Source organism: Achroia grisella, unplaced genomic scaffold, assembly GCF_030625045.1.
Source record: "Achroia grisella isolate CSIRO2021 unplaced genomic scaffold, CSIRO_AGI_Agris_v1 utg971, whole genome shotgun sequence".
Classification (NCBI taxonomy): domain Eukaryota; kingdom Metazoa; phylum Arthropoda; class Insecta; order Lepidoptera; family Pyralidae; genus Achroia; species Achroia grisella.
Window position 1 is genome coordinate 1801273 of NW_026713077.1, and position 14633 is coordinate 1815905.

At 34.7% G+C, this 14633-nt stretch overlaps 1 protein-coding gene across 1 annotated transcript in view; it reads right to left on the reverse strand.

Moving 5' to 3' along the window:
- LOC131854211 (potassium voltage-gated channel protein Shaw-like) overlaps positions 1-14633 on the reverse strand; it is a 214718-nt gene that overhangs the window by 170111 nt on the left and 29974 nt on the right. The window contains exon 2 of the mRNA XM_059205342.1: positions 14079-14228. Coding sequence (XP_059061325.1) covers positions 14079-14228 — 150 coding nt within the window. The remainder of the gene's footprint in view (positions 1-14078; positions 14229-14633) is intronic.

Genomic DNA, 14633 nt, shown 5'->3' on the forward strand with positions numbered 1-14633 from the left:
GAACAGAACTGAACTGAACTGAACTGAACAGAACAGAACAGATAGAATAGAATAGAATAGAAAATCCTTTATTCAAATAATCTTAATTTAAGCACTTTTGAATAGTTATAACAATGTTTTTTTTTAATTTACCGCTCATTCGGAAACTCGTCTCATCACAAGAAGAACGAGCAAGAAACTTGTGTGTTGCTCTTTTAAACAGTCCTTGTAAGTTCACATTATACAATTCGAAACATGTGAATACAAACTACCAACCAGCACTAATTTATTAGGGTTAAATATAAATATACAATAAGATTATAGACAATTTATAAGGCTTTTATGATTGCATTACACCATACATACATGACTGAGGTGCAGTAGGTAGTAGCCATTTACCATCGTACCGCTCCCCCCTATAAAAACCCCATGCTGTAGTCTGGTGAGAATACCTCGGCAAGAAGTTCATTCCATAACCTAAGTGTACGCGGGAGGAGGGAAGCTCCTCTGAAACCGCACTGTTCCAGCCCACTTAGGTTCCAGAGTGTGGGAATGAATTCCCTGTCGATAGCGAGCGGATATCTTTTTTGCTACTATTATTTACTCTTCTGTGTATTGTTTTATATTATGTATGTTATTCAAATGTAGAGTGTCTTAATTGTAATGGATTAAGGGACCGTATTAGGCACATTGATTTTAGAAGAAGAATTCTAATTCATCACATCAATACATCTATGCATATAAATAAAATTAGTGTGTCTGATTGTAATATTGAAATAACCGTTTTTTACTACATGCATATGAATATAAATACGGTACATACACCAAAGTAACATTTTTTCAATTTTTGTATGTCTGTCTGTCTGTTCCGGCTAATCTCTGAAATGGCTGGACCGATTTTAACGGAACTTTTTTGACAAGTAGCTTATGTTATAAGGAGTAACTTAGACTACTTTCATTTTAGAAGACAAAGTTAAATTCCACGCGGACGAAGTCGCAGGTATAGCTAGTTTAAAATAAGTATTTATGTTGCGAAATAACCGTAACGTGCAATTGTAATGAAAACCAAATTAAATTATATTTGCTGCTATATATATGCACTCAATATCTCCTCCAGTGTTTCAGGCGTCAATAGACTACGGTAACCATTTACCATCAGATGGGCCGTATGCTTGTTTGCCACCATCGTTGTATAAAAAAGGTACGTTATACATGATGTGAGCACACCTACAAGATTAATTAAACATAACTCACAATAATACAAGGTGGCTGTAACACGAGATGTTTAAATGTGAATTTATTTTCGTGAATGCGCTATGTTTTATTCATAAGGACACGATACGACTTGGGCGCATTTTGAATATTTGATTACACTTTCATAACACTTGAGGTGGCCTTTGTATTATAAAGAATCAGGTTTTAGGTGACACTTTAAAAGCTACACAAAATATTTTTTCATGAGATTAACTGTAAAAAGCTTCCCCGTGGGTACCTCAGTCGCACCTACATCAACCTTGTAAGCTTTCGGTTGTAGGATGCGATTAGGTAGAAAAATTACAGGATAAGAGGTATGATATCTTAGTCCTTTTCAATGGAAACACATGTGTGGTATCGCAGGTGTCACATGATAACGTGATATCCGTAAAACATACATGTATTTTACTGATATCACATTATCATATGACGGTAGGCTTTTATTTATTAATTTGTTTATAAAACTTTAGCCTCTTTAGTTTAGTATATTTCTATATACACTAATATTATAAACAGGAAAGATTTGTATTTTTGTGTGTTAGTATGTTTGTAATGAATAAACTCAAAAACTACATTGCCGATTTGAAAAATTCTTTCACCATTAGAAAGCTACATTCACCCTGAGTAACATAGGCTATATATATTGCTAGAAAAGATTAGGGATCCTTACTAAAAATGTATATTGTAAAAATGTCCATCCGTGCGACTCCGGGACGGACTAGTTATGAATATTCATCAAAATTGCTAAATTGTTAGCAATTTTGATGACCAGATTTTGATTTGACCAGACAGTTTGAGAGAATTTTTGCATTCGTATTAGATAAAAGAGCGAGTTTTTACGAGAGTTTTTTTACTACGGAGACGGACTCCGCGTCCTCATAATGCAATCTATATTCACGTGAAATTACATTGAAATCTATTCAGTCTTAAAAAATAATGAACTGACTGTTGCATCTGGCTAATCAGAAATGTATACTTTATTCTAAATTTGTATTTGAATTTATAGTTCTTTTACGGTACATTTTTGTTTTATACTTCATTCTGTTATGTTCATAGATTTCCCAATACTTTTCTAATATAGGGACAGACAGCAACAGCGACTTTATTTTATACTATGTAATGAAGATACAAAATGAAACTATTATTGTACCATCCATAAACTATATAAAGAGTTCAAACGCCATAATGTAATAGTATTAGAAGTGATAATAGTGGTTGAAAATATAATATAATTAATACAATAATATAATAAAATAATTAATAATTAATTTCTAATATATATGTCCATATACCTAGTGGTTCCGTCAACGGCAACCGTTTGCCAGCGTTCCCCGCTAAAGCAGATTTCAGAGACTACAACACCATCTGCTTTGAATGAGATGACCACCACAATATTTATGCTTATAAACTTGAAGTAAATATATAAATAGTAATATTAAATCATCATCATTGCCTTGCCTTTATCCCATTAAATGGGGTCGGCGCAGTATGTCATTCTCTTCCACTGCTCTCTGTCGGTCGTCATATCTAAACATACTCTTCTTTTATTCACATCATCTTTTACACAATCCATCCATCTTTTCTTAGGGCGTCCTCTCCCTTTACATCCATCCACATTCATATTATACACTTTCCATAAAACATGGTCCTCATTCCTCCGCATAATATTAAATCTAATTATAATTATCACATAAAATGTATGTTCTAGAAGTTTGATATAATCGTGTTTATTATTGAGTACAAGATATAAGTTCTGATTTGACCATAACAGTCCCACCTACCTACTGACTTTAAATAGAACCACCATATTGTGTGCACAGACCAACTCGGTTTAGACGCTCGAGTGAAAAATACATATATATATATATATATATATATATATATAAGTGAAAGAAGAAATTAATAGTCTCTCGTTGCTGCCGCCCCGTAACACTAGTCTTTTCGTTTCATCTATACACAAATAAAATAGAACTACAACACAGACAAACAGATTTACTTTCGCATTTATAGTATTAGTATGGAAATTTAACAACGCTTATGAAATGGCATCGTAACGAAAAGCCATTAGGGCATCATCAATATCATATGAGAATATGATTTGTAATATTATTTGGCGACAAAATGGCTCATACATCACCCAAGACCTACTCACTAATAGTAGCGTCGCCGTGATTAATTGTTACAATATTAAATACTAGCTACAACCTGCGACTTCTTCTACATAAACTGCACTATTTCATTCCCTTCCAGATTATTCCTTGAGATTAAAGAAGGCTCATGCACTCGTAGCGGTGTCTTCACATTTCTTTTAGTTGTGAAATTAACAAACAAACAAATAGACAAACAAACGATTTCATAATGACTGTTATTAGTATGGATATATAACTACGTATATAAAATGACATCACATCGAAAAGTCATTAGGGCATCAGCAATATCATATGAGAATATGATTTGTAATATTATTTGGCGACAAAATGGCTCATACATCACCCAAGACCTACTCACTAATAGTAGCGTCGCCGTGATTAATTGTTACAATATTAAATACTAGCTACAACCTGCGACTTGTTTTACATAAAGTGTCTCCCCTATTTCATCCTCTACCAGATTATTCTTTGAGATAAAAGATGCACATGTTCATACGGTGTCATGAACATGGGCATGACACCGCACGGTACATGACACATCACATTTCTTTTAGTCGTGAAAAGTTAACAATGAAATAGACAGACAAACAAACAGTTTCATAATGTCTGTTATTGAATTACGGAAATATAACTACGTATATAAAATGACATCACATCGAAAAGTCATTAGGGCATCAGCAATATCATATGAGAATAGGATTTGTAATATTATTTAGGCGTCAAAATAGTCCATATATCACCAAATATCAACTCACTAATAATAACCTTGCCTTGTTTAATTGTTATAATTTTAAATACTAGCTACAACCTGCGACTTCTTCTACATAAACTGTCACCGTTACTTCATCCCTTTCCAGATTATTTCTTGAGATAAAAGATGGCAAATGCACTTGTAGTACTTAACATCAATTTTCATTTAGTCATGAAAATTTAACTAACACCCAGACAGACATATCGTTTCATATTGTTTGTATCGATATATAACTACGTATATAAAATGACATCGCAATGAAAAGCTATTAGGACATCATCAATATCATATGAGAATAGAATTTGTAACTTTATTTAGGCAACAAAATGGTTCATGTATCACCAATGCGTTGACTCGCTAATAATAGTGTTGCCTTAATTAATTGTTAACATATTACATATCCAAACAGAAACCATCGTGTTAAGATTCTGGTGAATTTATGTGTGGATATTATATATATATATCCACACAAAACTATCCATGCATCAACTTAAAAAAACTATACAATGCTGGCTGATGAAACTAAATTATGACGAAACAGAGCAAATACTTTCACCTTACGGGTAACACACAGTTCTGCAAAATGAACACACACACACACACACACACATATATTCATACATACACACTACATCCACAAATTTATTCCCTACATTTTACAAACAAGTTCCATTTTTCAAATGGCAAACATGTAAAATGTACACAATAATAAGTCACTCCAGTCTTTACAATACAGGCCTGCGAGCCTAGTGTAGAACAGTAAATTAAAATGTAAATGTGTATCATGAATAAATATTATTATTATTATTTTTTTATATTTTATTTTCCCTCAGCATTTGCTGGTTTTTTTATTATTATTGTTATAAGTAAAAAAAATCTCTACAGAAAACAAAAGATCGATACAAATAATCATACTCATGAATACATTTGTTTCCATCGTGTGTGGAATCGAACCCGCGACTATAGGAGATAAAGTGGTGTGCTAAACTGCTAGACCACCATTATGTAAAATTAGCAATATAACAGATAACATGTTTGAACTCTTTTGACAACCTCGAAGGTCTATCGATTTAACATACCGCTTTACTTCCGATGTTCGCGGGTTCGATTCCTCCCACGGTGCAAACATTTGTATTCATGACTATGATTGCTTGTATCGATCTGAATGTTTTCTATGTATGTATTAAAAAAAAATATCTAAGTATTTATATCAGTTATCTAGTACCCACAGCACAAGCTCTGCTTACCATGGAACTAGATGGCGCTGTGTTAATTGTCCAGGGTTATTTATTATTTATCTTTTCACTCGCTTCCACTGAGACCGCAATCTGCGAACAACGCATCATTACCATTCCGTTCGCTTTGAACCCTACTCAACTCACTATAGATCTCAGATCTTATTGACTTACATGCCTGCAAGTTATACCGATGTCATATCAATGTAATAAACCAGTTAATAATAATAATAATAACCCTGGACAATTCACGCCATCTAGTCCCAAGCTAGACAGAACTTGTGTAATGGGTCCTAGACAACCGATATAAACACTAAAATATAAGCTAAGCAGAACTTGTGTAATGGGTCCTAGACAACTGATAGAAGTATTTAAATATATGTTTTTTTTACATAATATACATAGAAAACACCCAGACCGATGCAAACAATGATAATCATGAATATAAATGTTTGTGCTGTGCGAGGATTCGAACCCGCGACGAATCGAATGTAAGGCGGTATGTAACGCTATACCACCGAAGCCATCATGGATACTGGATATATTTTAAAGTCGGTTAAAAAGGCAGTGTTTACACAAGTTTGACATTGAGAATGTGCGTATAAAGCTTAGGTTAAGCCGTGACTCTTGGCCGAGGACGTTGATTAAATCTCAAGGAAATGACACGCAGATGAAAATATTTTCGGGTCACTTGGGGACACTCGGGCGTCGAGTCATCATTCTTGAGGTTTATCAAGATTCAGCACGATTCTGTATGAACTTTTTATCCGACTACGGAGCAGCAAAAAGGATGGTTATGATCTTACCCTGTACATATTTTATCGCTTTAGGTTATGTTTTGCGGAAGGCTATAGATTCATATTATTTTGTTTAATTCCGCTACCATAAGCATATGTGAGACCACAATATATTAAGTGCGCAAACAGACCACCTGTGGGCGATAGAACGAGTGGACTGTATGTGTGATGTAAATCAAACAATGGATAGAAACTGGTAAATACTTATAATGAAGATACGTGTACAAATGGTTGTAAGGCAAAAAGTAACAAAAAAAAATATATGACAATTCTAGAAAGAAAATACATACAAAATTGATAGAAAAATCTAAATATATATATATATATATATATATATATATATATATATATATATATATATATAACTCTAAGGTGACTGATATAGTGACTGACTATCAACACAGCCCAAATCATTGGATGAATCGGGCTGAAATTTGGCATGCAGGTAGATGTTATAACGTAGGCATCCGCTAAGAAAGGATGTTGATTAATTCCACCCCTAAGGGGATAAAATAGGGGATGAAAGTTTGTATGAAACTTTGTCAATTTTAAACCGATCGGGCTGAGACTTTGCATGCATAAAGCTACCATGACGTAGGCATCCCCTAAGAAAGGATTTTGATAAATTCCACCCCTAAGGGGATAAATTAACGCGAGCGAAGCCGCGGGCAAAAGCTAGTAAACATATAAAAATGTGGAAAGAGTTTGCAACCCCACCGCTACTGGAAATGTTACGACCTTCTCTATTGGTGTTCAAATTCCGACCGATATTAAGTCTACACCCAAATTACAACACGAGTGTCGCCTCTGGACGTGGAATCTTTAGCCATTGAATAAAGTTTGGATATAGCTTGCAAGCCTAATATAGTCAACATTACAGTTCCAAGCTATATCCAAACTCTATTAGGTTTGGCGCAGTTTGGTCTACTTAGACTCTGTAAGTGTTAATGTAATTAAGTAATTTACACTATATATATGTTTATCTGTTCACACTATGAAAGACACGTTGTCTTGTTGTGATGAATTTTTTGACATGTCCACATCTCGCTCGCCATCCATATATCGAATCCAACCTCTGACTATGAAAGTTTACAAAATTCGTAATTTAATGCAAATTGTTATGAATATTGTTGTTGTGATGTTGTTATCTGATAATGAATATAGATTCGTATTTAATTTGTATTGGATCATGTTGATAATGAATTGAATTAATCAGCTGATTTCGAATTTCGCCGTATTTTATAACAATGTCATATCATTTTGTAACAATTTCATTAAATGAATATTATACGGGATAATTAACCGTAAATCCTTGTTCAGATATGTTGAAGTTATGAACGCTTGTTGAATCGTTTTGTAATGTAAATTAAATAACAAATTGATGATCGAGTGCCACTAAACTACGCGTAATATATAGTATATCATATTGCACAATTGAGTATTTAACCAAAGGATAAAAGTGCCCTTATGATAAAAGTGCCCTTATGGATCCCCTGCGATCGATCCCCCGTCAAATTTAAACGGGGATCGATATTACGACGGCCTGAGCCGAGGTTCGAACCCCTAGCGGTGCCCTTAAACTAAAGTCGTATCCGTCAGGCGGGAGATGGCCTTCAGCAGCTCCATAAGTTTAAAACTTCCGCGGGTTAGGAGTGCCATCTGCACTCGCCCCCTGTTGTCCAGTGAAGATGTAAAGGCCAACTGTGGCCAACAGCATTAGAGTAGTCCAGAAAAAAATGCCCTTGTGAATCTAATGGTAACGATGCCGTGGATGAGCTGGCGAAATGAGGATCTAGTATGGCGGTAGCAGACCCTTCCAGCTTCCCCAATCTTCTTCGATCTCAAATTACCCAGAAATGCACTAAAATACAAAACTAAAGATGAAAACATACTACTGAGTGTAAACAATCAAAAGTGGCAATTCCAACATAAAACCAACGAGATACAAAACGCCTACTAAATCTAAATAGGAAAATATTGAAAGGGACAATTTTTTTAAAATATATATCATAATAATCTCAGGACAATTCACACAGCGCCATCTAGACCCAAGTTAAGCTAGCTGAAGCTTTTGTTATGGGTACTAGATAACTGATACAAATACATAGATTTTTTTTTCGTAAATACATATATTATACATAGAAAACACCCAGACCGATACAAACAATCATACTCATGAATACAAATGTTTGTGCCGTGCGAGGAATCAAACCCGCGACCATCGAGTGTAAAGCGGTGTGCTAGACCACCGAGGTCATCTGTAATAATAACGGGCCACTGTCCCTTATATCCCTTAAACAGACACGTCTACACATTAGATGCAGACAGTCCCCTTTGTCAGGGCTGCTTTGAAGCCGAAGTGCATAGCAGTGGCCACACAAGTGACACAACTCCTCGGAACGGTGAGATCTGTCCGTGAAGCCTGAAGACATCAGGAGGCGTCTACGCTTCTGGAAGGAATTTAGCTGGCAAATTACCGTTTTTTACTACATGCATCTCAATATAAATACGGTACATACACCGAAATAACACTTTTTACGATTTTTGTCTGTCTGTCTGTTTGTTCCGGCTAATCTCTGAAATGGCTCGATCGATCGGGACTTTTTTTGCAGGTAGCTGATGTAATAAGAAGCAACTTATACTACTTTTACTTTATAAAAATTCTTTTATTTCAGAAATATAAGATAAAATTCACGCGAACGAAGTCGCGGGGACAGCTACTGTACTATATACTTATATATATGGATACTATATACTTATATACCGATATTTGGCAGCGTAGAGACTGGAAACTTGGCGAACTCATGCGATGGGAACACTTTGAACTTATTAATCTTCTTATCACATTCTGAAGTGAACTTACCAAAGATCAAATAATTAATCTTCAACTTTCATTACTGAGGAATCTTTAAACATACTCCCAAGTTAAACGATTAATATCTAAGATAAATTCTAAAAATATAAATATGAAATTTTCGTTCATTAACTTTTTTAGGATAAACGGCTGAATGGATGTTTATAAAATAGAATGGAAAATAAAAATAAATAGATTTAGAATTTTTATTCCAATTTTAAAATAAAAGTTTTTTTTCTAAATAATAAATAAATGACCCTGGACAATTAGCACAGCGCCATCTAGTCCCACGGTAAGCCGAGCTTGTGTTATGGGTACTACACAACTGATATGAATACTTAGACATTATTTTTTGTAAATACATACATAATATACATAGAAAACACACAAACAATCGTACTCATTAATACAAATGTTTGCACCGTGCGAGGTATCGAACCCGCGACCATCGGAAGTAAAGCGGTGTTTTAAACCGCTAGACCACTGAGGCCGTCATATTAATTTAGGGTACTTACATAAAAAAGTATCTGTCGGTCTATTTCTATTTTAATTTTTTTATATTTATACTTCCATACTGATACTACAAATTCTATATCTGTATCAGTCTGTTTGTTAGCTTCTCAAGGGAGAATTGCTAGACGAATCTTAAAAAAATTTAACATGAAGTTAGATTGTATAATGAGACTGCTATGGACTATCTTATGTGTACACAAAAAGACAGACGAAGTCAGGTATAAAGCTAGTATTATTGTAAAGTCAAGTATAGTCTTCATAAAACAATATTGTATAAATAATAGATTTTATTTCATTTCCCATACCACACAACAGCAGTAAAACTTATTTAACTGCCACGCTGAATGTTGTGACATAAAACTGGATAAGATATACGATAAATATTAAACAGAATAGCCATTTCACTAACTTGACTAATATTAATGTTTTAACTACTTAAACTATGAACTTGGTTGATTGTCTCATTTTATAACTTGGCGAAACTATAATCCGCTGCGGTGTCGTAAATAATTATTACACAGGACAGTAATAACAAAAAGGAAGTTCGAAATGTTTATTTAAATGTTCAAGTAACTGTTGTTTTGGTTAAGTATTTCTTAGTAATGGTAATAAGAAAAAAAACGGATTTTTTAAAAAAAACTTGTTTTGCCCGTGAATACCTCAATAGCCCGCATTTGTACCTTAAAACGAACCACAACGAAAACATATATATAAAAAAAAATTAATGTATGTCTGTATAAGAATGTACATATTCATTTATGTGTATATATATATATATATTTATACATATACGAGTATATATTTAATTGTGTTGTTATGTACACCATCAAATTTTAGTAGCCTTATGATAAATATAATAGCAAATAGGAATAGAAAAATTATTTATTCAAATATTTTGTTTTAGAACTTTGAATAGTCACACTTTTTTAAAATAATCTACCACTGATTCGGAATTGTTTCAGCACAAGAATGAAAAAAAGTTTGTCTATTGCTCGTTTAAAAAAGAAATAATGAACTTATTAGGGAGATTGTTAGCATAGTGGATAACCCCATTGCTATCAATGAACCATATTAGTTTAACGTCCATGCGGTTCCCTCTAGCAACCATCGTGCTAAATTACTAGCGATTTTGTCCTGACCTCCACTCCGATCACGATGGATTAACTGGCCTATCCGGAGAGAAAGGGGATTGTTAGTAATGTGGATTGATAATCTTATTGCTAGCAGAGTACCATGTCAGATTGACCTCCAAGCGGTTCACCCTGGAAACCATCGCGATAAATTCTTGGTGAATTTGTCACGATGGATTAACTGACCTGACCTCATGCTCATCTTATCATCTTCGACTGGTGCCTCGCTAGCGTAAACTGTTAGCGCAGGCGGGTGCACATTACCATTGTAATGTAATGTAGGTTGGACTCCATTTTCCGCAATTGACCTCTCATTTGGGCCGTTGTGCGTGTAGAGCCAGGCTACTAAAGTAGCCAGCCAAGCTCCTCCCAGAAGCGCATACGTCTCCTGATATCTTCGCAGGCTTCACGGAGCGACCTTACCGTTTCGAGGATTTGATTACGTCACCAAACCATTATCATCCATAAAAAAAACTGAACTCACTCAATTGGTGTCCCGCTAGCATATACTGCTAGTGAAGGCAGGGGCAAAATTCCTATCGTCCATTAAAAAACTACAAAATAGCATCTTATTTACCAAAATATACATACCAAAATAGCAAATTTATTAGTGCATAATTAATTAAATAATAATATGTCCGAAGTCCATAGTTTAACAAATGGCCGGCTAGTTGCGATAACGACCGCGTTTAATGTGTTGATACAGTCTCGCCGTGTAAATATAACACGGGGGGAATAAAATTATATTTACGTTTTGTTTAACTTCTTTATGTTTCATTGCGGTCGTATCATTGGCTTTCGATATCAAATCAAATCAAAATATTCTTATTCATGAACCTACATGCTTTCTTTCCTTCCGCGTATTTGATTGTGGAAGGAACTGGCAAGATTTTGTAGAGAGACTACAGCACAGGGGTAAGAACAAATATTAAGGTTTCTTAAGGGATCTGAATCATGCTGGTGATGGATCAACGATAGGCGGCGAGTGTAATATAAAAATCCAATTGACTAGACAAAAAACCAGGTTAGCACGCAATAACTTGAATACGTACAAAAATGAAAATGCGTGACTGTTCACGCATTTTACAGACAGAGCAAAAGGCATCAATCCACCAAAATTACTATTTGCTAGTATTGCCAACAAATATTACTGCCATCTATGAGTACCAACTGAACCAGAGAAATTGCAGTAATAATTTAAGAAGAACTATGCTCTTTTTTGGAGTTCCAATATTCTATAGCTTTAGAAATACCATTGCTGCAAAGTGATTCCAAATGTACATGGCAAAATTTAATAGAAAATTGATGCAGGAAAGCTATTCATACAGGTGATCAGGACTGTGTTTTATATTGTAGCTCTCTAGCGACTAACTACATATTTATATTATAAAAAAATACGCGAACAAATAACAAAGTAGAAAAAATACTCATTCACATCGTCTTCACCCATCATAAACAAAAATCTGCGAACTCTTTACGACTCCACGAAGCAACTCCGCTTGTAAATTTCAACGTAACAAACACACAAACAGAAGTAATGCGATGATAGTAAAATTTAATCGTTGTTTTAAGAGTTATCTTGGCCGCAGTAGTGGGGAAAGTGTTTGCGGTTTGACAGTACAATGGGAAACACAGATAAACATGGACTTCTCAATTTATATAAAATACTAGCTGACCCTCCCAAACGTTGTCTTGCAATTTAAATTATTAACATTGCTATTAAAAAAAAAATAGGGAATTGTTGCTAGAAAGGTGAGGTAGAGTATTTTTAATTGCTATTCACAAAAAAAAATTGCCCAAAAGAAAATTCAGTTTTAATTTAATGTTTAGGTTAGCTAATATAGGTAAAGTATTAAAATTAGGGTCACCATTATCACTTAGGGGTATAAATATTCTATAAATAACCTATTCTCAGAGCTACAGAGTATACATACAAAATTTCATCTAAATCGGTTAAGGTGGTTCGGAGAAGTATGGCAACTAACATTGTGACACGAGAATTTTACATATATCTGTATATATATACCTTCACGACTTATCTCATATAAAGTAATCAGACATATAGTAAACTAACAAAGTAACATATAACACAACGACTCTGTATCATCAGTCAGAAATGTGCCAGTACGAGAATATTAGTCGTACTGGTAAATTTTTTTTGATATGAACCAGAGATCGGAACTTTTTATTTCTTTTAAAATTTACTTTTATATTATCTAAAAGCACATGCCAGTCCCATTGTACTCTAAAACTAATTACTCCACTATCTCACAAGTGAACAAATTTCCTTAGCCGCACTGTCTGAAGGATGGGCTAAAACAGATTCGAATTTGCGATATATAAGTATAAAATGTCTTTATTTTTTTCTCAGCAGTAGCAGTTAAAGGAACATAAAATTTTGCCCCCATTTCGTCCAATTTCAAATACGTATCAGCTAAATACCGATTCCTAAAACTTAAATCGTACCGTGCTCATCGTTCTGGAAAGATAGCATTGGCGGAACAGAAATTCAGTGGTTTTATAAAGGAATCGATAAATGCTTTAAACGTACCCGAGAACTATAAAGTAGAGTAACAGTGAAGATTATAATAAAATAAAATAAAATAAAAAAGCATATTTTGCTACATAAAACTGCAACAGGTCTCATTGGAAGCAGTAAATAGCGTAATCCTTCACATTTCTCATGAACATGTCCAGACATGTGTGATGTGGGCCTGTTCATTAAGCTCCCTAAAAATGGTCAAGCGCAGTGATCACTCATCCGTCATACTCGTGAACGTATGATACAGTGATGCAAATCGGCACGTTAGATAGTAGATTATGCCAGCGTACGTTTTATCTAACGACACGTTGGCCATACAGTTGTTAATATATATAGTTTATGTAAGTAGTCTAAGCTAGAGTTAATAAAATAATTCAAGATGTAACAGTTAATATATAAGTTACACCCTACTGTGTGTGTTTACTCTCACCAGCGCTCCTGTCATCACAAACCAGTGCTGCTTATAGGGAATAGTCTGCTCTAATCACTACGACTGATTTAATTTCATTTACTTAACAAGTTGATTGTATATTTAATATGATGAATTGGTGTTAGTTGGTATTTTGTATTCAGACATTGCAACTTAAAAGTGTAAAGTTACAACGATTATTACAAAGATCAACAGGCAAGTACCTTGCTTGTTCATCTTGTGATGAGACATCTTTTCGAATGAGAGGTAGATTAAAAAAATAAGTATGACTATTTAAAAGCGGGTTCTCGTTGGAAACCAAGGAATTTTCTTATGAATTTCCCATGATGGGCTAACAGACCTGACTTCATGTTCATCACATCATCCTCCACTGGTGCCCCGCCAGCGTAAACCGTTAGCGCAGACGGGTGCACCATACCATTATCATCCAACTCTGCACTCACCTGTAGTAATTGAGGACTTGTGCGAACACCCCCGGGTGTCGGTCGAAGAAATACTCGTTTAGTACTGGGTCGTAATTTGCAAGAGCCTCCGTCAGTCTGGACAGCCTCGTCGCAGGAATCTTCTTAAGCGTTGCTTTGTAAGTCTCGTATCTGGAAAGAATGGTCAAGCGTGAGCTGTGCTGTATTATGATTTTAATATTAATAAAACTGTAGTGTATGTGTAACACTAGCAGTTCATTAACCTATCGTCTCGCGCTGAGCGCACACGGTCCGTGAGGCGCAAGAGGGAAGCGCATTCCCCGCACAGACAACGAGGAGTAAAGACGTGGCGCTGTGTCTAATGAGCCGATATTATGGCGATAACAACTAATATACTAGGATATATAAGAAGACTTAGATAATAAATACATAAGTGAAGACAACAAACTAACTTCTAATTGCGCACAGAAAAATATTTACAAAAAAGAACTTTGATGTGGTATTATTCAGAGCATACTACCTATAAATACCCCTTCTTCTAAGATTGCGTTGATAAAAATCTTCTGAGATAAATAG